The sequence below is a fragment of the Chanodichthys erythropterus genome, chromosome 5 (genome assembly GCF_024489055.1).
Source record: "Chanodichthys erythropterus isolate Z2021 chromosome 5, ASM2448905v1, whole genome shotgun sequence".
In the NCBI taxonomy this organism is placed as follows: domain Eukaryota; kingdom Metazoa; phylum Chordata; class Actinopteri; order Cypriniformes; family Xenocyprididae; genus Chanodichthys; species Chanodichthys erythropterus.
Genome location: NC_090225.1, coordinates 5,575,781 through 5,602,619, shown reverse-complemented (window position 1 = coordinate 5,602,619; position 26,839 = coordinate 5,575,781). Strand labels below are relative to the sequence as shown.

The window sequence follows — 26,839 nt, the reverse complement described above, 5'->3', positions numbered from 1 at the left end:
GACCAAAGATATTAATGGCACATCTTGCATTCAAAAACATATAGAAATTTCTGTCTAAAAAAAAAAAAAAGCATAGAATGATAATACCCATCCTTTTATTACAATTTGCCATTAGCAAACAAGTCATGGTTCATCACTGTGACACAATATTGGGGCAGATTTAAAAAAAAAAAAAAAAAAAAAACCTAATACTTTCTTTCATCAAGGATGAAAAAGTGATAGGACAGACATGTTAGAAAAGATTTCCATTTTATATAAATGCTGTTCTTTTGAACTTTCTAAGAATCCTGAAAATAATATTCACAAAAATATTAGGCAGCATAACAGCATGACACTGAAGACTGGAGTAATGATGCTGAAAATCATGCTTTTCCATCAAGGGAATAAATTACCTTTTCAAATAGAAATACTGTATTCAAATTAAAAAATCCTACCCACCCAAAACTTTTGAACGGTAGTGTAAGTTTAAGGCTATTTACAAAGGATTCATCAATGGACTTGTCTGTTTGAATAGTTAATATGTCAACACAGGACCAAAATCTGTGCTAATCACGTGATTTATGCGGTCTTAAAATAATATATCAGGTTAGATGATAGCTATTTCATTGGCTCTCTACTTGCACAATAACAATAAAGCAGAATCTAAACTAATGTAATCTGATTAGAGATTATTAGACTCACTCATCATTCTGAAGGCCCAGGTATCGCGGGCTGGGCACCAGCATGACGCGGACGTTCTCCAGAGAGCCCTTTACAATGTGCATGAACTGATCCAAGTGGCTGCTGGGTGGTTTGGTGGCATATGTCAGGAAGGCATCATCAAAATTCATACAGAGGGTTTGAGGAAGATGGTGATTACCAAACGCTACGCGACCCTGAGGGCAAGACCAGTGAGAGTTATGCAATATGGCCAATATTAAGTGTGTTTATTTAAATTCCTCATGATGTTTCAGAAGACTGTACGGCTCTGAATACAGGCTATGAATGACGCAGGTAAAGGCATGCTAATGTTAGGTAAAGGGGAGCAAACTGTGACTGCAATACTCACTGTACTGATATTGACTTTGATGACAGGGATTAGAGACCTCCAGGAAGACGACGGGTCCGGAGTCTCAGTTTTGATGTGAACACTTAAACAAAAACAAAAAAAAACATTAATTCAAGAGCACCTTTGGATATGAAGTACTGCAACTTAAAAAATAATGCAAATGCCTCCCAAGCAAATATTTAGATAGAAAATTCAATGAACAATAATTCAAATGATTTGTAGCCATCACAAACACAGTCTGCATGCGGAAACGCTAAACAATGTAAAGCTAAATATTAACATAAAACACTTCATGTTGGCAAATTAAACAAACCCATTTGACTGCAAGCAAAGTAACAATGACATCTTCACTTGCTACATTAAAGGTAAATTTGAACCATTAATGTCAACAAAAGGAAGAATAACTGACTTTTTCAAACAGGCGTCACCAAACACTTTCCATCATCCACTGTTCAGCAAACAAATGTTTTTCTGTTGGGCTGGTCAGTCTACAGACTGAAGAAATCAGCCTATAAATAATATATTAGGGGTTCAAGTGTGTAAAGGCTCGACCCGATCAGCCTGATGGGGCGCTACAGTGGCAAAAAGTAGGAAATGGCTCATAACTCCTGAACCGTTCGGCGTAGACTCAAGCGTTTTTTCCTTGGCGAAAAATTTTGAGTATTTAGTATTTTTTGAAAAACCTACTTCGCGGTTTTCATGTTTTCATGATTTTTCGCACACGCCCACAACATTCGCACCACATGGCAAGAACTCTTCATTGTGAGCAACTTTGCCTCTAGGACCGCTTCTGTCCATCGAATCGTTCATTAAATATTGGAGATTATTTCAAAAACCAACTTTGGCAAACTGGTTCTACGTTTTTGGCTCAACCTCGATAACTGTTTGCTTTAAAAACTATATATTTTCTATGGTAAACTGCCTGTATTTGCTGTGAAGTTTCCATCTATGATCAAGATGTTTACAGGCTTGCTAATTAAAACATAATACCTTTTTAGGCATGTGTGTAAAGGCCTTAAAGCACTTGAACTTTATTGTTGTTTCTGCATAATAAAAGCTGAGCCAGGAAAAAAGTATATTAACATTCCAAAAATTACTTCACCTTTGATCTTATGTACCAGAATCTTAGCAGTTTTTGCTGTATTAGTGCAGTGTTTACCTCTCCAAGGATTTATCCCTTTGCTCTCGCCCTTTCTCCTCATCCCGGTTGGGTGGGATAAGGGTGGGCTCTAGGCCAAATGTTTCCTGGAGCCGAGCGTACAGATCCGTGCGATTATACACATGGAACTCAAAGCCGTTAACAGTGACATAGAGCCGTGTCTCAGCCTTCGGGTCTGGAAACAGCAGAACCATTAAAATATCATTAATAATTCATTATACATGTGTTTCTCCCACAATTTTGTGGAGAATTATCATTAAATCAATATAAGTACAGATCAACCCAATCAAAGAGCAACACTAAAAAATAAATACATTTTAGGATAAATTGTGGGATTAATGTTATGATTAAACATGAACAAATGATGTTTGTTATGCATTTAAACTGACCATGTTGTTTCTGTTTGGGGTTGTACATCTGCCACCATCGAAATATGAGTAACCCATCTTGAATTCTGAAAAATAAGTTTACAATAGAGTAAATAAAGATGGGATAACACACATAAACAATGTGATAATGGTCAACACACAGACAACAGTAATACGAAGAGTGTCAATGGAGCATAAATAGGAATGAAATAAAAAAGGACAAAGGGTTATACTGTGTGTGTGTACCTGATAGACATATCTTCATTGATGAAATAGACATCTCGGAACATGACCTTGCCGGACAGCACAGAGAATGAAAATGAACCTGTAAAACCAATAAATAAATAAATGGAAGGAAAAGAAAAATCAATCATGAAAAATGAACAAATAAAAACAAAATTAAGACTAACTCACCGATGTGTATGTATCCATTTTTATAGAGTCGGTTAATGATGAGGGTGAGGACGAGTCCAATATTGCGGGAATTGTAGTATGTCAGGTATATGATCCATCCACATGACATAATAGTGGCTATGGAAAACATAAAATATGTTTAAACTCCTGCCCTCAATAACTGAATTATACCCTTACTGAGCAAAAAAAACACGATCTAAACTAGTCTGGAGTGGCAAGAGACGTACACTACCGTCTAAGTTTAGGGTCGGTACTATTTTTAAAATGTTTTTTAAAGAAGTCTCCTATGCTCAATAAGACTGCATTAATTTGATTTAAAAAACACAGTAAAACAGTAATATTGTAAAATTTTAATTTAAAATAACTTCTAAATATATTTTAAAATGCTATTTATTCCTATGATGGCAAAGCTGAATTTTCGGCATCATTACTGCAATCTTCAGTGTCACATGATCCTCCAGAAATCATTCTAATATGCTGATTTGCTGCTCAAGAAATATTTCTTATTATTTTCAATGTTGAAAACAGCTGTGCTGCTTAATATTTTTGTGGAAACTATGACACATTTTTTTCAGGATTCTTTGATGAATAGAAAGTTCAGAAGTATGGAAAATTGCTTCCACCATGGAATTAAACAATTTAAAAGATAATTGCGACTATTTATCTCACAAGTGCAAGTTTATATCACGCAATTCTGAGGGAAAAAATGTCAAAATTGCAAGATAAAAAGTCGCAATTACCTTTATTTTTTAATCAGTGAAACAAACTTCCATTCAAAAGAACAACATTTATTTGAAACTAGAAATTAGAAATCTTTTGTAGAATTTTAAATGTCTTTAATGGCACTTTTGATGCAATTCACAATTTAATGCATCCTTGCTGACTAAAAGTATAAAATGTATGACCCCAAACTTTTGAACGGTAGTGTATACAATACTTTGTCTGCACCGAACATTGTGTCATGTCAACTTGAGTCTGTCTACATTGAAAGTGCTGAAACTGTGCGTAATCGCAGAATATCCACTATATAATAAATCAGTCAACTGTAAGCTTAACACTAGACTGAGTGAACATCTCTAACTGGGCACTTGCAGTGTAGACCGCTTTGCTAATTATGATGTGTAGACCAAAAACAATTTATAAATCGCATCAGATCCCCACTTACCAACAAGAAGCCACACAAAGTTAGAGTTGCGACTGGTAAGGTAGTCATCTATTTCACCAAAACTGGGGAAACTGGTGTTTTTATCCATGGTTACACCCCACTGCAGATAAAAAGAACAGCCATCACTATCAAATTACACAGGGTTTGCATCAACCTCTGACTTATCAAGTACACTGCCAATGCGCAAGAGGCAGACTATTCACAAACCCAGTGTGCAAAAAAGGAGGGTCTTTGGTTAAAGACAGAACTAGTTAATTAAAGGGTTAGTTCACCCAAAAATCATCAATTACTCACCCTCATGTCATTCCACACCCGTAAGACCTTCATTTCATCTTCGTAACACAAATTAAGATATTTTTATTGAAATCTGAAAGCTTTCTGTCCCTCCATAGAGATTCAAGGTACAGAACAACAGTAAAGACATCGTTAAATTACTCCATGTGACTCCAGTGGTTTAACTTCAATATTATGAAGCGACACGAATGCTTGGTTTGCGCAAAAAAAAAAAAAAAACTAAATTTACCACTTTATTCACAAAATAATATTATTCAAAGTGTGTTCACGGAACAACTTCCGGTCTTGTGTCAACACAACACTGGATTGCACGTCAATATTTATATAAGTGGTAAATTGTGATTTTTCTCATAAAACTGCGGTTAAACCACTGGAGTCACAAGGATTACTATAATGATGACTTTACTACCATTCTGGACCTTAAATGTGGTAGTTTCATTGCTCCCAATGGAGGGAAAGAAAGCTCTTGGATTTCATCAAAAAAATCTTTATTTGTGTTCTGAAGATGAACGAAAGTGAGTAAGGTGAGAGGATGAGTAATCAATGAAAAAAATCATTTTTGGGTGAACTAACCCTTTAACTCTCCCAAAGTTATCCACCATTTATGAAGACATTCACATAATTAGGACTCCATCGCTGCATCACAATTTGCATTCTATCCCTTCTAAATAGTATTCAAAAATAGAATTAGTATGTCCCAAATCATAGTATGTTGAAATGAGTATTCCAAAGATACCCGGATGGTCTACTTTTTCTGATTAGAAGTGCATACTCTTATCGGCTAATATTGCCCACGGCCCATTGCGCTGTGGACGAAGATTTGATTAGAACTACAAACATGAATAAAAAGTGTTAAAAACTACAAACATGACAGATGTGCAAGACCGACGGTTAAGCAGAGCGGTTAAGATAAAGGGGTGTAAATGATTAATAATCAGTATCTAAACCTGACAAAAAAGTATTTATTAAATGTTTTCCACATTATATTTCATCTGCAACAGCATTGTGAACTTTTATAACGATGCATTTGGTCATCAACTTTTAAATGCATCATTATGCAAAGATGAGGAGAGTTCTCTGCATGAAAGACCCATGAGTGGCAGATCAACGTCTGACTACATTTATCTCCGAAACGGTAGGAAATTAAAAGTAATTGTATGTGGAGGATTTTAACTGTGACAAGATGATTGGCAGGGCAATTTAAACGGTTACAGGTTGCGTAACTAAGCAACAGATTGTCCATTAAATATGCAATTATGATGAAGTATTATGTCCCAAAGCTTGCACACTCTTCTTACACACTCAAAAGTATGCATTTTTTCTTCACAAAAACAGTACATACTCAGTAGTACAAGTAGGCAAATTGGGACACAGCTAGGGTTGCAAAGGGGCAGAAAGTTTCTGGTAAAATTCCGTAAACTTTCCACGGGAGCTTAACCTGGGGAATTTTGGAAATATTCCAATTTGGAAACTTAACAGGAATTTATAGGTATTTACGGGAATTTATGAGAATATATGGGAATTAATTTGAAATTTTGAGAAAATTTATAATATTTATATAAAATGTATCATATAAAAACATAAATATAAACATTTTGTTTGGTCATAATTAATAATTTATTTTTCGCATTCAATTAATTCTAATTTTGTAAATATGTAAAATACATTTTTATTGCAGCAATTGTTGTGTGTTATTTCAGTGTCACATGATCCTTCAGAAATCATTCTAATATGCTGATTTGATACTCAGTTATTATCAATGTTGGAAACAGTTGTGCTGCTTAATTTTTTTTTTTTTTTTGGAACCTGTAATACTTTTTTCATGATTCATTGATGAATAAAAAGTTAAAAAGAACAGAATTTATTCAAAATAGAAATATTTTCTAACAATATCATTTAATATCACTTTTTATCAATTTCACACATCCTTGCTGAATAAAAGTATTAATTTCTTTAAAAAAAAAAAAAAAAAAGAAAGAAAAAAATTACTGACCCCAAAATTTTGAACGGTACTATATTGTTACAAAAGAGTTCTATTATAAATAAATGCTGTTCTTTAAATTTTTATTCATCAAAAATCCTGAAAAAAGTACCACAGGTTATTAAGCAGCACAAATGTTTCCAACATTAATAATTAAGTATCAGATCATCATATTAGAATGATTTCTGAAAGATCATGTGACACTGAAGACTGGAGTAATGATGCTGAAAATTCAGCTTTGCATCACAGAAATAAATTATATTTTAATGTATATTAAAATAGAAAACCATTATTTTAAATTGTAGTAATATTACACAATACTAGTGTTTTTTTTTTCTGTATTTTTGATCAAATGTGCATGTTATGGACTGGGGAAATGCACAGTGCATGCAGGGGGTATGTCCTCAATAGCCCTGCAGTAAGTAGTTTGCTGTGTGAATGTGATTGAGGAATGTGCAGGGTAAAAAAATAAAGTGAAATTGCATTAAATCTGTTTTTTTTAACCAAAATGAAAAAGATGATTTTTTTTCCAACTACATTTAATTACCCTCTTATAGGCTTACCTGCAATTTTGCAAATTCCCTGCATGTTTATTCCCATTAATTCCCGTTAATTCCCATGGGACGTTTCTAGCTTTGAAAATTCACTGAATTTTGCAACCCTAGATGCAGCACATGTTGTCTACAGCACATTTTAGAGTTTTCAGTAAACTTTTAGTAATGTAATCTGTCCAAGTTCTCAGTCATGTGAGCTTATTTGAGCCTCATGAAGTGCAATGTTTTTGCTGCAGAGGAAATCTTTATAGTTAGTCACCACGAAATCCATCATAATCTTTAATCAAAATAATTTCCCTTCCCTCTTGCAACAACATCTTATTTATTCTCTGATAACATGTTTACTGGCCTGATGGTGGGACAAACTGTCAATCACATGAAATCACAGCAAAAGCAAACCACAACCATCCAACTATCCAATCAATTCCCGACTAACAAAAATCAAGTCCCGCTCTAAATTTTTTTCTTGTTTGAGAAGCCGCTTCACTTGGATATACGTCACAATAGCGAAGAAAAGACCATCGCAACTTCTGTTTCATGCTGACATGTGTGGTGGTAAAATAAAACAGTATTATGACTGTTAAAATATTTAATTTGAATTTAGCTCTCTATGAAATCTGAGAGAAAATCTTTAGTTGGACAACAGAAATAAAACAAAGGGAAATGACATGGACACGTATTTGAAATTCATAAAGAAGAAACAATTACATTAGAGAGGGCCAACAAACACAGAAGTGCCACTGTCTGCAAATGCTGGTTGATTCATTATTACTAATCACAGATTAATTAAAGTGACAGTGTACTGCACCTTTATCTAATATAGTAGCATGTTTGAAAAAAAGAGAAGCAAATCCACTTGTAATCCACCTTAATCCAAAATACCCCAAATTCATGTTAAATCTGGAAGACATCTGTACTTAAACAATACAAGCTGTTTCCATTCAGCTGCAAACATTTATTCACACACTCTTACTTTTGCACACGTTCAGACCAACACGCCACAATGTTTAGATAGTTTATCATGTGAAACATAAAAGTCCGACACCACTAAATATTGCATAAAATCAGTCTGCCAGAACGCATGAATGTAAAACAGCTCACCCAGGCAACTAAGGAAGCAGTTACAGGCAAACGCTCAGCTTATGATTCTTGCACCATATTATTTGTATGCAACACTTCTAGGCACGAACACATTTGTGTGAGCGTGAAACCATAGGCTGCGCTATCTGTAAAGAATATATTGCTTTTGATAATGCTTTTTGATTCTGGCATGACAGGTTTGTCGAGACAGGTGTCAGAATGAGAGATGAAAAGATACAACGAGACAGGATCAAATGATGTCAGTTCATCATGTGACAGAAGCAGGCGTGTTAAGATAATGAGATTCTATAGCAATTTATCTGTGATTCTATGGTAAAAAGCATATAATCTCCAGCTGAGTATCACAGGGTCTGCTGTATGCCAATGATGTATGAAGCGTCTTCAAGTCAAGACACATCTTTCCTCTCAGCCTACTCTTCACAAGAGGAGAACAATCTGTTTGAATTAGTGTTGAGGTTGACTCTAGTCTAACCTCTGGTTAAAGTCTGGGTGATATAAATCTAGAAGAAGTCTGCTTTTGAACAAGAGTAGCAGTCTTCCATTGTTAAGAGTACAAATCTGAAACAGAAATGGCCACTTTACTTTCCTCAACTCTTCAGGAAAAGTTGAGCAAGTACTTGAGCAAGAACTGATGTAACTTCATCAACATTAAAGGTGCCATTTTGATTATTAAATGTTCCTTTCTGAGGTCCACATATAAAGCTTTTGAACTAAGAGTCATTATTTAGTTTTATACTGTTTGTTGTGTAAATACCCTCTTTACATGCACTGTGAAAAAAAAAAAAACATCCATTTTGTCACATGTTATTTGAAAGACTGACTGAACTACTGACTTCGAAAATATTAAAAAGTCAACTTTTACGTAATTTAGTATGACCAACTTTTACATTTTAAGTAGGAAGGAAGTAGGTAGTAGTAAGTTCTTTGAACTACTCAACTACCAACTGCTAAGCAGTTTTGAGTTCACTGAACTTCAGTGCCACACAGTTGTGGAAACTCTCTTCTTAAAGTTAGACTAGTAGTTCATGGGAGTGTTGTGGGAGCTGAACGAGGCCGCTGGAGCGATTGTGCAACGCACGCCTCAGGAGCAGCGGAACTTTTATTATGCCACAGTCACCAGCGCTGCTTCCGCTTTTCCGGTCAAGCGCATGAGGTAACGCAACTCTGTTTATCATATTAGACATTTGAGAGTGCTGAAAATGATGTTGTGTCGTTACTCTGTGTGTTTGCTCGGTGGCTGCTGTGAGACACTTGCTTGAGACACACTGCAGTAAGATTTTAGAATATCATATTAAATACTGGATTGCTCGTGTTGATAAATGGAATGCAATTAACTTTAAAACGTATTGTATGATGGAGAAAAATTCTGTATTACTGTTACTAAAAATAAAGCTGCATCTGATTATGCTATGTTAGCTACTTCACAAAATAGTGTTTTTCTCTGAGACATGATAAAGTATGAAAGAAAAAAAAAAAAATCAGGAAAATTAGATTTAAACAATAAGACTAAAGGTCATTGCACACCGAGTCCGAAATTCGCATGCGAAACTTTCGCACGTTAAAAAATAAATTCGACCTCACGTTATGTCAATCGTGTTTGCACACTGCCTCCGAAACTTTCGTCCGTCAAAAAAATATTCGGATCAGGTTCGATTTTCTGCGTTTTTCGCATCCGTGGCACGCATTTTGAGAGACATTTTGACAATTCAGAGCCACCGTACGCGAACGCAAAAATCCAGAATGCCATCTGACAAGTTGATCCACGTCGTCTACAGCACAAAACAGCAGCACTGAATGACAAACAATGTGAGGAATACAAAGAGACCGAATATAAAGACATATTGTGCCAGTAGTAAAGCATCAAACAGAGCCACTGACATCCTGAAGTAACTAATCTTTGAAACGCTCGGATAATCCCGCAACTCCTTGATGAGGTGAATTCTCCTTTCTCTCTATGCAATCTCGGGATTGAATGGACCCAATATTTCCTCTTTCTTTTTCTCTTTTTAAGAAGAGAGGAGACAACTAATTGTGCTCACTGTTGCTTGAAGACTTCATTTTATATATGTTTTGCGATTTTTTTCGCAACACATTCATTAATACGCATCGGACTCAGTGTGCAAGGTCTCTGTGCGTGACGAATTTTTAGGATTGCGAATACGAAAAAACGCAACGCATTTCGGACTCAGTGTGCAAAGGCCTTAAATGTGTTGAGCTATATAACAATAATTAGTTTTCTGTCTATAAATGTAACCAAACAGTTGTTCCCTTGCCTATTAAAACATTTAAATATTAAAGCATGGTTTTCCATGGTTTCTACAAAATAAAACCGGAAACCGAGGGTAACGCGGGTATGACGCAATCGACAGGCGACTCCTCACACGTCCCGAAGCCTTGGATAAAAGGTGAAAACATTTGAGATATTGTAAGTACTCAAGTAAACAAAATATATAACACCGGCCTAGTAGTTTTTGGATATTTCACTGCAAAATTCTTACATATTGTAACTTTAATAAAAAGCCTTTTACAAAGACTTCATTACTGCAACAGATTCACAAAACAATCCGCACTGAAATGTGTCGCACAGTCTGTTAGGAAGAATCAGTGACCTTATTAAAATCAAACCTTATAAGCTGGATATGCAGAGTACGGGTGCTACACACAGCCAGTGAAAGGTCAGGTGGACTTTCTACATTTTTTACTCTCATTTTCACCTGCAGCTTTGTCATGGCTTACGTCTATAATTATCCCCATCAAACTAATGTTTTAGTAATAGCATTAGCTCAAGCTTGCATTCTTTTAGTTTGATGTGAATTCCTCATACAAACAAATAGTGCACATGTTCAGAAGAATTCCTCAGGTCTGTTATGACATGTCATGTTCTGCTATGAACTAATACCAAGCTAAGCACTTCAGAAGTATTGCATTTGTATTTCCCTAGTTATTACAAAGACAGTCACAGCATATAGCTGCTACTCCTGTTTGTCTGTCCATAAAATAATTTCAGATCAAATCAATATTTATGTCGATGTTTTTCATTTATTATGTAACTGTAAAATAAACAGTGAGCTGGTCGTTATCACCAAATAAACTGACCAGGGGCCTGTTCCATGAAGCCGGATTAGCTGGCTAGCAAAGTAAATTTCCGATTAGTTTGCGCCAATCCTGGGTTTTAGGTACCATGAAAGTGACTTGGCTTTTAGCGGTGTTCATCACCATAGTAACTTACACTCCACGGCAAACCTGCTCCAGGGCAGGTTATGTTCTGGTTTAGAGATCTCAAACCGAAATTGGGCCAATCAGATGTGAGCTAAATGAACTGAACATCCAACGCAATAAAGTCACTCTCCCAGTTTCTCGTCCTCCAAATAAAAAAATAGTAAAAAAATATATTTAACAATGAAATTGTCTGGCTTTAATGATAATTACTTAGAATTATTTTATGATTTATATAATTATTATATGATATACACTACCATTCAAAAGTTTGGAAACATTACTATTTTTATGCTCATCAAGCCTGCATTTATTTGATCAAAAATACAAAAGATACAAAAAAAAAAAAAAAAAAAACTGTAATATTGTGAAATATTATTACAATTTAAAATAATGGTTTTCTAATTTAATATACTTTAAAATATTTTTTTTTCTGTGATGCAAAGCTGAATTTTCAGCATCATTACTCCAGACTTCAGTGTCACATGATCCTTCAGAAATCATTCTAATATGATGATTTGACACTCAGTTATTATCAAAGTTGGAAACAGTTGTGTTGCTTAATATTTTTTGGAAACTGTGATATTTTTTCATGATTCATTGATGAGTAAATAGTCAAAAAGAACAGCATTTATTCAAAATAGAAATATGTTCTAACAATACAAATCTGCACTGTCACTTTTTATCAATTTTACACATCCTTGCTGAAAAAAAGTATTAAATTTCTTTAAAAAAAAATAAAAATACTGACCCCAAACTTTTGAACAGTAGTGTATATTGTCACAAAAGATTTAATTTAAATAAATGCTGCTTTTTTCACTTTTTATTCATCAAAGAATCCCGAAAAAAAATATCACGTCATAAAAAAAAATATTAAGCAGCACATCATTTGTAATAAATCAGCATATTAGAATAATTTATAAAGGATCATGTGACACTGAAGACTGGAGTAATGATGCTGATTCAGTCAATTCAGCATTGATCACAGACATATAATATACTTTTAAATATAATTTAATAGAAAACCATTATTTTAAATTGTAATAATATTTTACAATATTACTGTTTTTTTCTGTATTTTTGATCAAATAAATGCAGGCTTGATGAGTAGAAGGTACTTCTTTCAAAAACATTAAAAATAGTAATGTTTCCAAAATTTTTTAATGGTATTATTATTAATCCAATACACACAAGCAATTTTAGTTTAGCAGTTATTATTAAGCATTTAGTTTCAATGATTATTAATATATACAGATCATATGTAATATAAATAAGCTGTAAATAAACTTTAATATGACTACAAATATACAAATATGACTTTAATATGAGTCTCTGTCTACATATTATAAACTATATAAACTGAAATCACAAGTTTCACTTGCACAGATAGAGCAAGATAATTTATTTTATTTGTCCTCTTTCATGGACAAGTATTTTCATTAGTGTAAATGAGTTTTAATACTTCATTTTCTTCAATCTCTTAACCTTTAAGCTGAATCGCGCTGGCTCTCTCACAAGAAATTAATCATAGTTTCTCTCTGTTGCAAGGCATGTGATTGGCTGTTCACCACAGATGTCACAAATTCATGTGCACACGCTCCACAAATTCAGAATGAAGTCCCTTAACACTTGTAGAATTGAACCCGCTCTTCATTTAAATGAGGTGGACATTAAAAGTTAAAAATACACAAATAAATTTATTAGGAATCTATTTTTTAAAAAGAGATCTATTAAGCCTAGAGGGAAATTTTTCTGGAACAGTTTTTTTCCAGACACTATTTGGAAAAGCTTGGCTGCTTCCCTTTCGGTTTTTTATATCAAACAAACTTTGGGAAATACATCTAAAAGTACTTCATAATATTTATGTTAGTAACATTACTTTATCAAAATTTATGGATATTAATGAAAAATGTTCATTTTGTTCAGATCAGCCAGAAAGAATACTAATTTTTTTTTTTTTTTAATGTTACCATTCCAAAAAATTCTGGGAAGATTTATCTATACATATTCTACAGAAGTCTAGTTATAATTGTGAATTAACATTCAAAGATGTTATCTTATATTTTGAATCAAAAAATCCATCTGTTAATTTTATGATTTTATTGGGTAAATTTCATATTTATAAAAGTAAAAGAAATAATTCTAAACCCTGTTGGAAGGTCTGATTTTCATTTGTATATTGAGTCTCTCAAAAATGTAGAGATACACTTTTATTCGCCAAACAGTTGAAGTTACTTGAAAATTGAACTGGTACATTTCTTTTTATAATTTTTTTTATAATTTTATTTATTACTTTATTTATTCTATTTGTTTTTCTTTGTGCGATGTAAGCCCGTTTCCTTAAATGCTGTATGTTATGTCTTTAATGTCTAATTTAAAAATAAATAAATAAATAAATCAAACTCTGAGTTGACAAAGAAAGTTGACGATAAGCATCATGGTACCAACAAAGCCAGATTAGAGTGGTTTGGTTTTGTGTAACTCGAAACCAGAGATATAAAGTACTTGAGTAAATGTTATTAGTTACTGTACTTAAGTATCTTTTTGGCTACTTTGTAGTTGTACTGAGTATCAAAGATATTGGCAACTTTTACTCTCTACTTGACTACATTTTTGAGCAAGTAAATGTACTTTTTACTCCACTACATTTGTGATGAGTAATGCAATTATAAATTACATTTTTTCATGACACCTAACTTTTTCTGCAGCAGTTTGTTTCTGATATAAAGAAGCAATAACGCCATCTTAGAGCATTGAAGGTACTATATCATGCATTTTGCCTTTACACACCCAAAACTTGTCAACAAGACTACTTTACGTGAATATGAGTCCATTAGCAGGTAGTTGCATCTCTGAACCTACATTGAGCATGAGTAAAATACTTAAATACTGGTAAAATCAGATACTTTAAGACTTTTACTCAAGTTGAACTGGAATTGGTTACTTGTAATGGAGTCATTTCAATGTAAGGTATCAGTACTTTTACTCAAGTATGGTTTTCAGGTACTCTTTACACCTCTGCTCGAAACTAATCCTATAACCCTGAGTTTGTTCAACTACCATCATGGTACAGTCCCCAGGACCCTGACACAAATACACTCAACAAATAAATAAATAAACACTGTAAATTATCCCTACAAATGTGCTTGATGAGACAAATAAGCCTGAGCAAAGATTTGTAAACCCCTATTTATTATTTACACCAAAGATCAGGTGTACCAAGTCAACAATTTCAAATAATTGGCAGAAAATTAACTATTTATGTGACAGTCAAAATGAAACTGAAACACAAGATGTCAACACCTGTGCAACTCTAGAGTCTAGTGTCAACTGAGTCTAATCAGTGCATTAAACTAGTAATACTCTATCAAACATGAATTAATAACCGAAAAATTATAACCAACATCTTATACAACACATTTTGGTACTTTGGCAAAAGGTGAGGCATGTTACACAATAACGGAGCTCATAATTTCTGTGTGTGACAACTGGATCATTGTATATCTACTTCCAAAGCAAACTGTAGAGTAATGAAACTCGATGTGGATAAAACACCAAACAAATCAGAACAGGATAACCCTTACAAAATAACCGACACGAGGATTATGAGGGAAATTATTAAATATGCGCTCGTATTTCACCTTTTGATGACTGTAAACATCAACACCAGATATCAGTGAACTTTATTAGTCGGGTTATGATCATATTTAATGCACCGAACAGATGGTTATGTGTATGACAGCAGCGCTCGAGCTCAGCAGGTGATCTAGGATCAAATCCAGACAATCTCTGCTGTATCGTAGGCCGCAGCTCGTGATCAAACACACACAAAATAACCTGTTTGAGAATACGCAGCGTACCTACCTCGCCTTGTAGAGTGTGGAATTACATTTCACGTTGCCATGATCCTTAGAGCTGCTCTTCTCTCAGGCGACAGCACCCATTTCTCAAACTAACGATTTCTTTTCCGGAGTATTTACATGGACATCGCTTGTGCTTCCTGTTTTGTGGTCATGTGATAGGTTTAAACCAATCAGATATCTGTTGTGGATGACGGAGCCAATCAGAGGGCGAGGTCATGGATCCTAAGCGTGAGTGACATGGAGCGTAGCCAATAAGAACCAAGATAATTGTGTCGGGTTGAACGCAGTCAGTAGATCAATGAACTGTCAGGGAGAGGGAAAAGAAAACACTGAAAAAAGCGATACAGTAATTTGCGATTTTAACTAATTAAATTACTTAAAGTGGTCGTCACTGAATATAATCTGTTTAAAAAAAATACGATGATGTGGAAATAATATGGGATTATTAAATATTATGTTTAATGCATTAAATATACTATAAATATAGTTGGATGTCAGTGCTGTAAAATATTTTACAGAATATTAAATGTGTATATATTTCCGTTAAATAAATAATAATAATAAAACAGTTAATGAAGTGTGCTGTTGTCTCATCAAATATAAACCTAAAATGTATCATGGAAAAATAATAGTTCAGGAAAGGATGTTAACAGGCATAATAAAATAAGTCAAATTTCATAAACAAAAGGCACAATTTATTGTCAACACATTTGCAATTTGTCTACCATTAAAGGGTTAGTTCACCCCAAAATGAAAATAATGTAATTAATTACTCACCGTCATGTCGTTCCACACCCGTAAGACCTTCATTCATCTTCGGAACACAAACTAAGATATTTTAGTTGAAATCCGATGGCTCCATAGGGAGAAATGACATTTCCTCTCTCAAGATCCATTAATGTACTAAAAACATATTTAAATCAGTTCATGTGAGTACAGTGGTTCAATATTAATATTATAAAGCAAAGAGAATATTTTTGGTGCGCAAAAAAAACAGACTTATTTAGTGATGGCCGATTTCAAAACACTGCTTCAGGAAGCTTCGGAGCATAATGAATCAGCGTGTCGAATCAACAGTTCGGAGCGCCAGGGTCATGTGATTTCAGCAGTTTGACACTCTATCGAATCATGATTCAACACGCTGATTCATTATGCTCCGCTTCCTGAAACAGTGTTTTGAAATGGGCTATAACTAAATAAGTCGTTATTTAGGGGTTTTTTTGGCGCTCCAAAAATATTCTCTTCGCTTTATAATATTAATATTGAACCACTGTACTCACATGAACTGATTTAAATATGTTTTTAGTACCTTTATGGATCTTGAGAAATGTCATTGTTGGCTATGCAGGCCTCACTGAGCAATCGGATTTCAACTAAAATATCTTAATTTGTGTTCCGAAGATTAACAAAGGTCTTATGGGTGTAGAACGGCATGAGGGTGAGTAATAAATGACAGAATTTTAATTTTTGGGTGAACTAACCCTTTAATGCAGAGTCTGTTTGATAACATACATAGCAGTGAAGTAATGTAATATTTTGAGGAAGAACACTTCAAAATGAAAGCAAGATGTCTATGGGGCCCTTCCTGTTATTTGCTGACTTCCTTGCATATTGTACACCAGAGATTTGACTGTTTGGATATAGTGAGTCAAGTCGCACTTTGCTTTTCCCACATTCCCACCAGCTTTCCTATATTAATGCCCCAAACCAAATGCAAAAGTATGAGACATTTAATTAACCGTAAGTTTAGTTTTTTTAAAGTCAAGTTAAGAAAAAGAAAAGTCTGCTAGCCACAACTGGAGTTCTGCAAGATAAGAGATGTGTGAATTCTGTAAAGTCTTCAGACAATCGCAGATAAAAGGCCAGGTAACGTTATTACAGAGTAAATGTTAGTTTAATTAAAACATACTTTCTTTAATTTAAACAAGAGGAAAGTCATGTCAATAGAACATAGAGTGCGATTAAATTACTGCAATTTTGTTTCTTGCCATGTTACACATCACCAATTTCTTGTGTTATGAAGGAAGTGTCTCATAGTACCATCAATCAGTTTTTTCACACAAATATGAATTTACCAGCATCACTAAGCTAATTATCATTACTTCAAAGGGAAATTGCACCAACTGACATTTCAGTAGCAGCGTGTATTGTTCAGAATGCTGTAAACTAAAAGCACATATAAATATATTCACAATAAACACAAAGACGTAACAGTTCCCAAATCATCCTGTGGTGTGATCGTTAGGTCAGAAGCTCATGAGCAGGTCACGCTCCTGCACGCTGGTAAGGAAAGACTTCCCAAAAACGAAGGAGTGAAGGCCTGCCCGCAGCTTCTCTGCCATCGCCATGATGATATTCAAATCCCCCTCCATTGTTAAGTCTAAATCAGTTTTCAGATTGCGTAGAGATCTGAAAGGTTTCTTCCCCTTCTGCCTGTAATGATCAATAATAATCAATATGACACAATGAGTCTACCTGGACATACAGTAAACAACACAATCATGACCTACACTCCCCGCTCCCTTTAGTTACTGTTTCTAATGATGCCAAACTAATTTTTTTACCAGTGCATACTCTATATACAAACATGGACACACAATCATATCTTGTGAATTATTATAAAATCCTGAATCAACACTGTATTTAAAATACAGCCACCAAAAAGCTTTTAGGTATGCCTGTTAAGTTGTATTGTAATGGATGGAAGCTTGCATCTTGAATTTTATCATTATCAACTAAAAAATGTTTTTTTTTCATTTGAATTGAAATAAGCAACACTATGGAAGCTTGTTTCTGCCACTGAATAAAAAAGGTATTTGCTACTTTTTATCTCTCAATTCTAACTTTTGTTCTCAGAATTCTGAAAAGTAAGTCTTTTTCCCGTCAGAATTGGACTTTTTAACTTGCGATTGCAAGTTTATTTAAATTCGCAATTGTGAGAAAATAAGTCAGAATTGAAAAAAAAGAAAAGGAAAAAAAAAGACAGAATTGCAAGATAAAAAGTCGCAATTATCTTTTAAATTGTTTTATTCCGTGGTGGAAACAAGCTTCCATACAACACAGAGCAGATAAAATAGCTAAATATTAAATTCTTTATTACTTATTGATAAAATTTCATTTCAATATTCATGACTGCTAAAATAAAAACAGACCCAAAATGTTAAATTATGCTATACATTTTTGCTTACACTACCGTTCAACAATTTGTGGACAGTACGATTCATTTGAAAAAGAAATTAACTTTTATTCAGCAAGTAGCATTAAATTGATCACAAGTGACATTAGAGACTTTTATAATGTCTTTTTATAACATAAGATTTCTATTTCAAATAAATGCTGTTGGTCTGAAATATCTATTCATCAAAGAAAAATTAAAAAAATCAGTTTTCACAAAATATTAAGCAGCACAACTGTTCTCAACGCTGATAATAATAAGAAATGTTTCTTTAGCAGCAAATCAGCATAATAGAATGATTTCTGTAGGATCATGTGACACTGATGACTTAAAGTTCAGCTTTGTCATCAGTGGAATAAATTACATTTTAAAACATAATCAAATAGAAAGTCAATATTAAAATTTACGTTATTTATACTATTTCTTTACTTTATTTTTTATCAAATATATGCAGCCAACCAAAAACGTTTGAATGGTAGTGTATATGTGCTTAATGTTACTGAAAATTGTTGTCATTCAGTGGATATCAGTGCATTAACCATCTACAGTACTCACATGATACTTAATATCTAGTCAAAATAGACAGAAACAAAGTGGATGAAATAAAAACATCGTATTAAAAAACAAATCAGCTGCATGCCAGGTCTGTTAAATTAAGCAATACTTTTAAGGTAATATTTTTCTGACTAACAAATTGGCACAGTAAGGGTAGATTTAAATAAAGAAAAACAAAATTTAAATAAAGAAAAAACTAAATTTAAATAAATAAAAACGAAATTTAAATAGGCCTAAAGAAAAACTAAATTAAGTTAAATTAAAAACGAGATTAATTTAGATTGATAATAACGGGTAAAAATGCTAATCCATTTTGTTTCTATTATTCTATTTTCCACAATGTCAAAGCAACAAAACACAAGCTCAGACATGCACTTCGGTCCATACAAACTCCGCTGTTCTGCGCTCTAGACAGAGAACACTCCCGTTGCTGGAACACGCGTCGGTTCTATTTCTAGCATGCACGCGTTTTCCGCGTGGCTCGAGCGCGCCTGAGACGCATGTCTCAGTGTGCAAACTCCAACCTGTTAATTATGGGAGCCGAAATAAAAACTGACATGCTACGCAGCTGAGACGCTCACGCAGCCAGTGTGTCGCCGGCCTTATTCAAGGGGGAATGAGAACCGTTTCGCGGGGGATCCCAGGTGCGCAAATATAGAATATTCAAATGTCAAATTTTCAAATCAAATACCAACCCACCGAACGAATATTCGAATATTCGGGTCCATTCCATAATTATTTATTTTTAAATCTAACGGGGAAAAAAAGCCTTCTGAAAAGTAGCTTGTGCCATAGCCTGCCTTCAGTCAAGAACGACGATAAACGCGTTCTCTCATTGAACATCTTTTATTGTTTCACGTGCTCATTTTTTTACAAATGTCAAAATTTTCCTTGCCTGTGATTTGCGCACAATTGCGTGACAGTGATGGACAGCTTGACAGCCTCACAAATATGAAGTAAAATATCGCTATCGCCCCCTGGTGGCTTGCTACAGTACAGCTAATATGTAAAAAATAACATAAATTTGGAATTAGAATTAGTATATCAAATAATAACATATTAGGATACAATTCGAATTTTATTTTATATTACGAGTATCTGGCCATTACAGTGTCTGGAGAGAAAAATTCTGGCCCTTGGACAAATATAGTTGATGACCCCTGCCCTACAATAACAGGCCAGTGTGCAATTCACTAAAGAACACTATGCATGTTTACTGCAACAATGGTAGTGTGAACTTCACATACTTCAAAATCCAGTGTTCATTGTCACAGTTGTAAACTGGACGGCTTACTTTTTCCATAAGGGGGTTTGGCATCACGACAGCTTTGTTTCCAGACGGACCATTAAAGAACACAACATGCACATCTCCCAGAAATCCTGGAGAATTCAACTAGATAACGACTTCAAAACTCCCGAAGCATTTCCCATATTTTGTGCCAAATGCATCAAATGTTCAGCCAACATAGGCATAACGTCTGAGGCTGAGACTAAAGTGGTTTGTTATGTTGTGAGCTCAAAGCTGCTGTACTTACGTATCATCCTCAATATATCGGAGCAGTGTCAGGGCCTTCCTGTGCAGCAGGAGAAGGAAGTGGGATAAATACACACTCCGCAGAGACAGACCTGGCTTCAACAGAAACACCTAGAAACCAACAAAGACGCATTGACACACACACGCTCACGTTATCAAGGCCAAAGCGGAGGAAGAAAAGGAGTGAAAAGGGAGTCACAGCAGGCTTACCTCATCTATGAAGGACTTCACAAGTGTGTCTTTGTGCATCACGTCCTGAAATATATTCCTAAGAAAAGCCATAATGATTAGTTAGTGATTCAGAGGGTTCAAGAAACCTCTCATAGCTTAAGAAATTTCAAGAGCTGCTTTTAATTCTCTAAAAAAAAGTTTCAGAAACTGAGTACTTGACATATGATGTTGATTACATCGTACTGAGCAAATTTTGTGGTGAGTGCCCTCAAATGTTATTACAATTTAAAATAACTGCTTTCAAATTTAATGTATTTTAAAATGTAATTTATTCCTGTGATGCAAAGCTGAATTTTCAGCATCATTACTACAGTTTTCAGTGTCACATGATCCTTCAGAAATCATTCTAATATGCTGATTTCTTCTTATTATCAAAGTTGAAAATAGTTGTGCTGCTTAATATATTTGTCAACATTGTGATACATTTTTTCTGGATTCTTTGATAAAAAGAAATAGAAATATTTTATAACATTGTAAATGTCTTTACTGCCATTTTTATTCATTAAATTACGAGAAAAAACTAATTAAATTTCAAGAAAAAAGTCATTAAATTACGAATTTGTTCTCATAATTTAATTACTTTTTCTCATAATTTAATGAGTTTATTCTCAACATTTTATCTCGACTTTTTTTTTAAATTTAACGAGTTTTTTCTCGTAATTTAATGAGTTTATTCATAAAATTTTATTTCGACTTTTTTCTCGAAATTTAACAACTTTAATCTCAAGATGGTTTTATTTTTTTATTATTGCTTGGCCCTAATCCTCTTCTGTATGGTAGTGTATGAACATGAATAGTACATTTATAAATAAATAAATATTAAATTAATTAAAATTAACCTAGATTAATAAATGCTATAAAAATTGTAAGTTTATGATACCTAATGCATTAACTAATTTGGAAATTTTATTGTAAAGTGTTACCAAATATTTTAACAGGTCCTCTGTGATTTAATAATATTTATTTAACAGATCTCTGGAATACCTGATTCTGATTGGTCAGTCGCAACATTCTGAGGTCAAATACTTTTTGTAAACTGTAATTGACTTTTGTCCCTACCATCCAACAATGTGCTATTTGATGCATCTTCTGTCTCTCTGATCTCTTTCCTTAATATCTTTATTAATTTCGTAAGAAGTGGTAATAATAAGCAGGATAATTTTATCCTAACAGTAAGAAACAGCCAATCATGATACAGCTTCCAGACTAAAAGGGTATGAGGGAGTCATACAAGTCTGGGGTGAAGGAGTCCTGGGCATTGATGAGGTTGTCTGAACTGATGTCATCCTCGCTGGCGGCCTTCCAAAGGGCACTGAGCTCCGAGCGCATGTAGCGCCGCTGATGATACGTGTGCTCGTGGCAGGGTGGCATCTGCTTCACTGTGTTAATGTCCACGTCGATGTGGGTGGTGGGGTACGGGGAGTAGAGCACCTGCCGGTAGGGTAACACAAAGCTGCCAGTGGAGTCCTGGGAAAGAGAAAAGAGAGACATTTATAACACTACCATCCAGCACCAGGTGTTTTTAATGATTATGGGCCCCGAGTAAATTAGTACTGAACATTCTTTGCAAATGGGCAGTAGTTATGAGTTTTCCATGGAGGGATGCTGTGGATTTTACCTTAAGGAGGCCCTGAACAAAGAGACCGGTGTCATATTTAAACGAGCCATCGGGGTGACAGAGTCGAGAGCACTTTCTCTCCGCAGGAGTGAGGAAGAGACACAGCGTGAGCACGATCTACAAAAGGAAACGTCATTATTCGACTTACATGCTAAGCTGTGAATGTTGAGAATGTCTATGCAGGAATGAGCACCTTATTGACTTTCTCAGGATTGCTGCCAACCACCATGGAGCAGCCACACGTCTGAAGATGAGAGCTGATAGCCCTATGAAAGATGACAAACATCGAAACTTTACTAAACTCAATTCAGATCATTGACTTCTACTAAAGATGTGATATGTCTTACTTGTGCAAAAAGTCTTCATGACAGCTGTCTCCAATATCATCATCGTTGAGCACAGTGTCCTTTAGCTGTAAGGAGGAAAATGATTTCTTTATATGGTTCAGTGAAAGAGAGAAAAACATTCAATTTTTCAAAATGGTCAGAAAAAGATCAAATGTACATGTGCATCTTTCTAGCAAGATACATATTGTACACCCTTAGAAACCAATCAGTGTTTTTGTTTGTTGTTCAATATTATTTATAAATGATAAATGATACAGTATACATATATATATATAATAAACAAAATATATTTATAAGCATTTATTGACAATGTTCATTAATTGGTTAATGATGTGACGCTAATTCTTTTGTTCAGGATTTACAGTACAGTCCAAAAGTTTGGAACCACTAAGATTTTTAATGTTTTTAAAAGAAGTTTCGTCTGCTCACCAAGGCTACATTTATTAGCAAGGATGCATTAAATCAATCAAAAGACATTTATAATGTTACAAAAGATTAGATTTCAGATAAACACTGTTCTTTTGAACTTTCTATTCATCAAAGAATCCTGAAAAAAATATTGTACGCAAATATTTTGTACAATTGTACACATTAAATGTTTCTTGAGCAGCAGATCAGCATATTAGAATGATTTCTGAAGGATCATGTGACACTGAAGACTGGAGTAATGATGCTGAAAATTCAGCTTTGATCACAGGAATAAATTACTTTGTGAAATATATTCAAATAGAAAACAGTTATTTTAAATTGTAATAATATTTTACAATATTACTGTTTTTACTGTATTTTTAATTAAATAAATGTAGCCTTGGTGAGCAGACGAAACTTCTTTTAAAAACATTAAAAATCTTAGTGATTCCAAACTTTTGGACTGTACTGTATATTAGTATTCAAAATACAAGTCAAACCTTCAGTGACTTGAATACACTCTTGTATCATGATTTTATTTTTTCTGAATTAAAATTCACTGTTATTTTTTTGGGGGGGAGGTTCAAAGTAAAAAATGTCAGGGTGATACAACTGTCATGATATTTTAATGAAGAAAAAAAGCCTAATTATTACTATTAAATTCTTATTGCATTAGTAACTAATTTTTATTAAAGGCACAATATTTAATTTTCGCCACTAGAGGTTGTTTATTCAAAACAAAAGTGTAGCTTGATGACACCTTTACATTTGTTGAATCATGAGAGGTGTTGTCTTCACGTCTACAGCCGGTGGAAAAGAATCCGACGGGACGCGGGCAAAAAAAATCATAACCATTGATAAGCTAACGTATTAAAGATTTATTAACATTACTGTAGTATGAATCGGTGAGGCTGAAAGCTGTTAGAGCGGAACGAGGCCGCCGGAGAAGACGCAGGCGAGCGCTTCCGCTTCTTCTTCCGGTCATGCATATGTGGGGTAAAGCAGCGCTGTTTTATCATTTTAGATAAATTTGTGTGTTGATAGTTGTTTTAATGCTACTCTTGGTGGCTGCTATGAGACACTTGTTGCACACTCAAGTAAGCTAGATTGATATTAGGCATGGTAAAACATGGTACTCGCGGTAAATCAAAAAAAAAAAAACGAATGTATTCAAACAGTTGCTCATGTCTAATAAAACACATGATATATTAAAGCGTCTTTGGTGTTTCCGTGGTTTCTACAAAAAAAAAACTAAATCGAGGGTAACGCAGGTATGATGTCATTGATTGGCGACGCACAGACACGGTCCGTGTCCTGGTTAAACTTGCTTATTTCTCTGGATTTAAACATTCTTGGAAACATTTGGGACAATGTAAGTACACAATTCAACAAAATATATAAGATTCTTGGTTACACTTTATTTTACAGTGTCATTGTTACACGTTACATGTATTTGCTGTAGTAATAACTAGAAATTATGCATAATTACATGCAATTAACCCTAAACCAAACCCTCATCCTAACCCTAACCCTAAAGTAAGTATATGTAGTTAATTGCCATTACTCAGTACTGAAATGTATAATTACACTGTAACACTGACACCTTAAAGGGTTAGTTCACCCAAAAATGAAAATAATGTCATTTATTACTTACCCTCATGTCGTTCCCCACCCGTAAGACCTTCATTCATCTTCGGAACACAAATTAAGATATTTTTGTTGAAATCCAATAGCTCAGTGAGGCCTGCATTGAGAGCAAAGCCATTCAAACTCTCAAAATCTATAAAGGTGCTAAAAACATATTTAAATCAGGTCATGTGAGTACAGTGGTTCAATATTAATATTATAAAGCGATGAGAATATTTTTTGTGCGCCAAAAAAAACAAACAAATAAAGACTTATTTAGTGATGGCCGATTTCAAAACACTGCTTCATGAAGCATCGGAGCGTTATGAATCTTTTGTGTCAAATCATGATTCGGATTGCGTGTCAAACTGCCAAACTGCTGAAATCACATGACTTTTTGGCGCTCCGAACCAATGATTCGATACGCTGATTCATAACGCCCCAAAGCTTCATGAAGCAGTGTTTTTAAATCGGCCATCACTAAATAAGTCGTTATTTTGTTTTTTTTGGCGCACCAAAAATATTCTCGTCGCTTTATAATATTAATATTGAACCACTGTACTCACATGAACCGATTTAAATATGTTTTTAGTACCTTTATGGATCTTGAGAGAGGAAATGTCATTGCTCCCTATGAAGGCCTCACGGAGCCATCGGATTTCATCAACAATATCTTAATTTGTGTTCCGAAGATGGAGGCATGAGGGTGAGTAATACATGACATTATTTTTGGGTGAACTAACCTTTTAAAATAAAGTGTAACCAAATTGTTCTAGTGGTTTTGGATATTTTAATCTAAAAATATTACATATTGTGCCTTTAACATTATTTTATTTGCATTATTCTTCATTTTTTTAAATATGAGTGAAGCGATTTGAGCTCAGCTCACATCCCAATCTCCTTCTCTTCTCATCCCTTCCTGTCTACACAAAATTCTCACTGTGAACAAAAAAAAATGCACAAAAAAATCCTCTCAAAAAATGTCAAAAATACTCACATCCACCTCCTCTGGTACACTGTGTTTCTTCATGGAAGTGAGAAGCTCCATTATGGGAACAATCTCAGATGACAACATAGAGATTATGTTGTAACCCTACAAGATAAAACACACACATATGCATTACAAAAACAAACAAACAACAGCTGGATTCAAGTACACAACCCGAAGCAAAGACCTTCTGCATGCAGATGCGTCCCTTGCGGATAATGTGCTTGAGTCGCTCCACACACACGCTGTGCAGTGGCAGGTAGAAACTGAGCTCTGACTGTGGCAGGATGATTGACAGAGCGCAAGTGTTCTTATCACCCTTGAGTTCTCCATCAAAAATCAGTGAGACGATGATGACTCCCTTTTCCGCCAAGACGAAGAATTTCACATCCACTGCACCGCTCTCCGCATTTCGCAAAATCTCGCCGTTCAGCGTGTGATTGGCCAGAAACGTGACCTCTCCATCACTGAGCAGCGACAACCCCTGACCTTTGGGCGCCCAGATGTGGCGTACACGAGGTCCCAGGATGTTGTCCCAGTAAGCGAAGGTCGCAGCCAGCACGGGACACCAGTCCTCAACCAGCACTTCAGTCTTAGCCACAGCTGGAGACTGCGGGGGACAGGCTGCGGACATGATCTGACCTATACAGTCACACTACTGTCAGTCTCACAATGTAGAAGTCAGTGGTGACAAACACACTGCAACATCCCTGTGCTGTTGCACTGCACTCATGCAATCTGTTTGAGAGAGAGGAAGAGAAAATACAGAGGACTTGAAAGTGAAAACAGTGTAAACCAGGCCAACATTATAAAATTGCATTGTTGCTTTCTACCCTAGACACATTTGTGCTTTTTTGTTGTTGTTTTTCGACCTCAGAATATGTCAGAGGTGTCAAAATATGTTAGAGCTGCCATATAGCTTCATTCCCTATGACTCAAGCTGTATGTCAAAATAATGTCAATCACTACACCGCGACTTTCATCTATAAAATTCATCTGCTTTAGCTTGAATAATTGTAATAAATACATGTGTTTTTTTTTTGGTCGCCAGTATGTTACACATACAAAATCTTAACGTTACCTGTTTTAGCTCAAAACAACAACACATTCGTCAACCCTTTCCTGGTTCTCTGCTGTCATGAGAGCTGCGAAGAAGCGCGTTGCTGAAGCGCTGGGCACAGCAGCGCCCTCTAG

The 26,839-nt window shown here is 34.7% G+C and overlaps 2 protein-coding genes across 12 annotated transcripts in view; both read right to left on the bottom strand.

Annotated features, from left to right (window-relative positions):
* The window catches only part of kiaa1109 (KIAA1109 ortholog), an 89,455-nt gene extending 74,158 nt beyond the window's left edge, over positions 1-15,297 (bottom strand). For 10 of the 11 annotated variants that reach the window (XM_067385768.1, XM_067385770.1, XM_067385774.1 and 7 more), the window contains exons 1-8: positions 15,165-15,297; positions 4,155-4,254; positions 2,990-3,106; positions 2,822-2,900; positions 2,597-2,661; positions 2,208-2,382; positions 1,049-1,130; positions 682-875 (exon numbers count right to left, since the gene is read on the bottom strand). In XM_067385768.1, coding sequence (XP_067241869.1) covers positions 682-875; positions 1,049-1,130; positions 2,208-2,382; positions 2,597-2,661; positions 2,822-2,900; positions 2,990-3,106; positions 4,155-4,242 — 800 coding nt within the window. In that variant the 5' untranslated portion in view covers positions 4,243-4,254; positions 15,165-15,297. Of the gene's footprint in view, positions 1-681; positions 876-1,048; positions 1,131-2,207; positions 2,383-2,596; positions 2,662-2,821; positions 2,901-2,989; positions 3,107-4,154; positions 4,255-15,160 lie in introns of all 11 variants that reach the window. The other variant, XM_067385769.1, reaches the window with a different exon arrangement.
* A 1,186-nt stretch (positions 15,298-16,483) lies between these two features.
* Positions 16,484-26,839, bottom strand: c9orf72 (C9orf72-SMCR8 complex subunit). Its single transcript, XM_067385089.1, has 10 exons — positions 26,727-26,839; positions 25,833-26,383; positions 25,655-25,750; positions 22,624-22,688; positions 22,470-22,542; positions 22,277-22,393; positions 21,890-22,125; positions 20,638-20,695; positions 20,429-20,538; positions 16,484-17,596 (listed from the first exon to the last, which is right to left on the bottom strand). Exons 2-10 carry the CDS (start codon positions 26,277-26,279, stop codon positions 17,410-17,412), a joined length of 1,389 nt encoding a protein of 462 aa, XP_067241190.1. The 5' UTR covers positions 26,280-26,383; positions 26,727-26,839; the 3' UTR covers positions 16,484-17,409.

What these genes read in the sequence shown, in the direction of transcription:
- c9orf72 (XM_067385089.1), bottom strand. Translation starts at nt 26,279, where the DNA reads ATGTCCGCAGCCTGTCCCCCGCAGTCTCCAGCTGTGGCTAAGACTGAA. An exon ending in CATGAAGACTTTTTGCACAA is followed by an intron (nt 22,543 to 22,623) that starts GTAAGACATATC and finishes CATCTTTCATAG; the next exon opens with GGCTATCAGCTCTCATCTTC. An exon ending in ATCCTGAGAAAGTCAATAAG is followed by an intron (nt 22,394 to 22,469) that starts GTGCTCATTCCT and finishes TTCCTTTTGTAG; the next exon opens with ATCGTGCTCACGCTGTGTCT.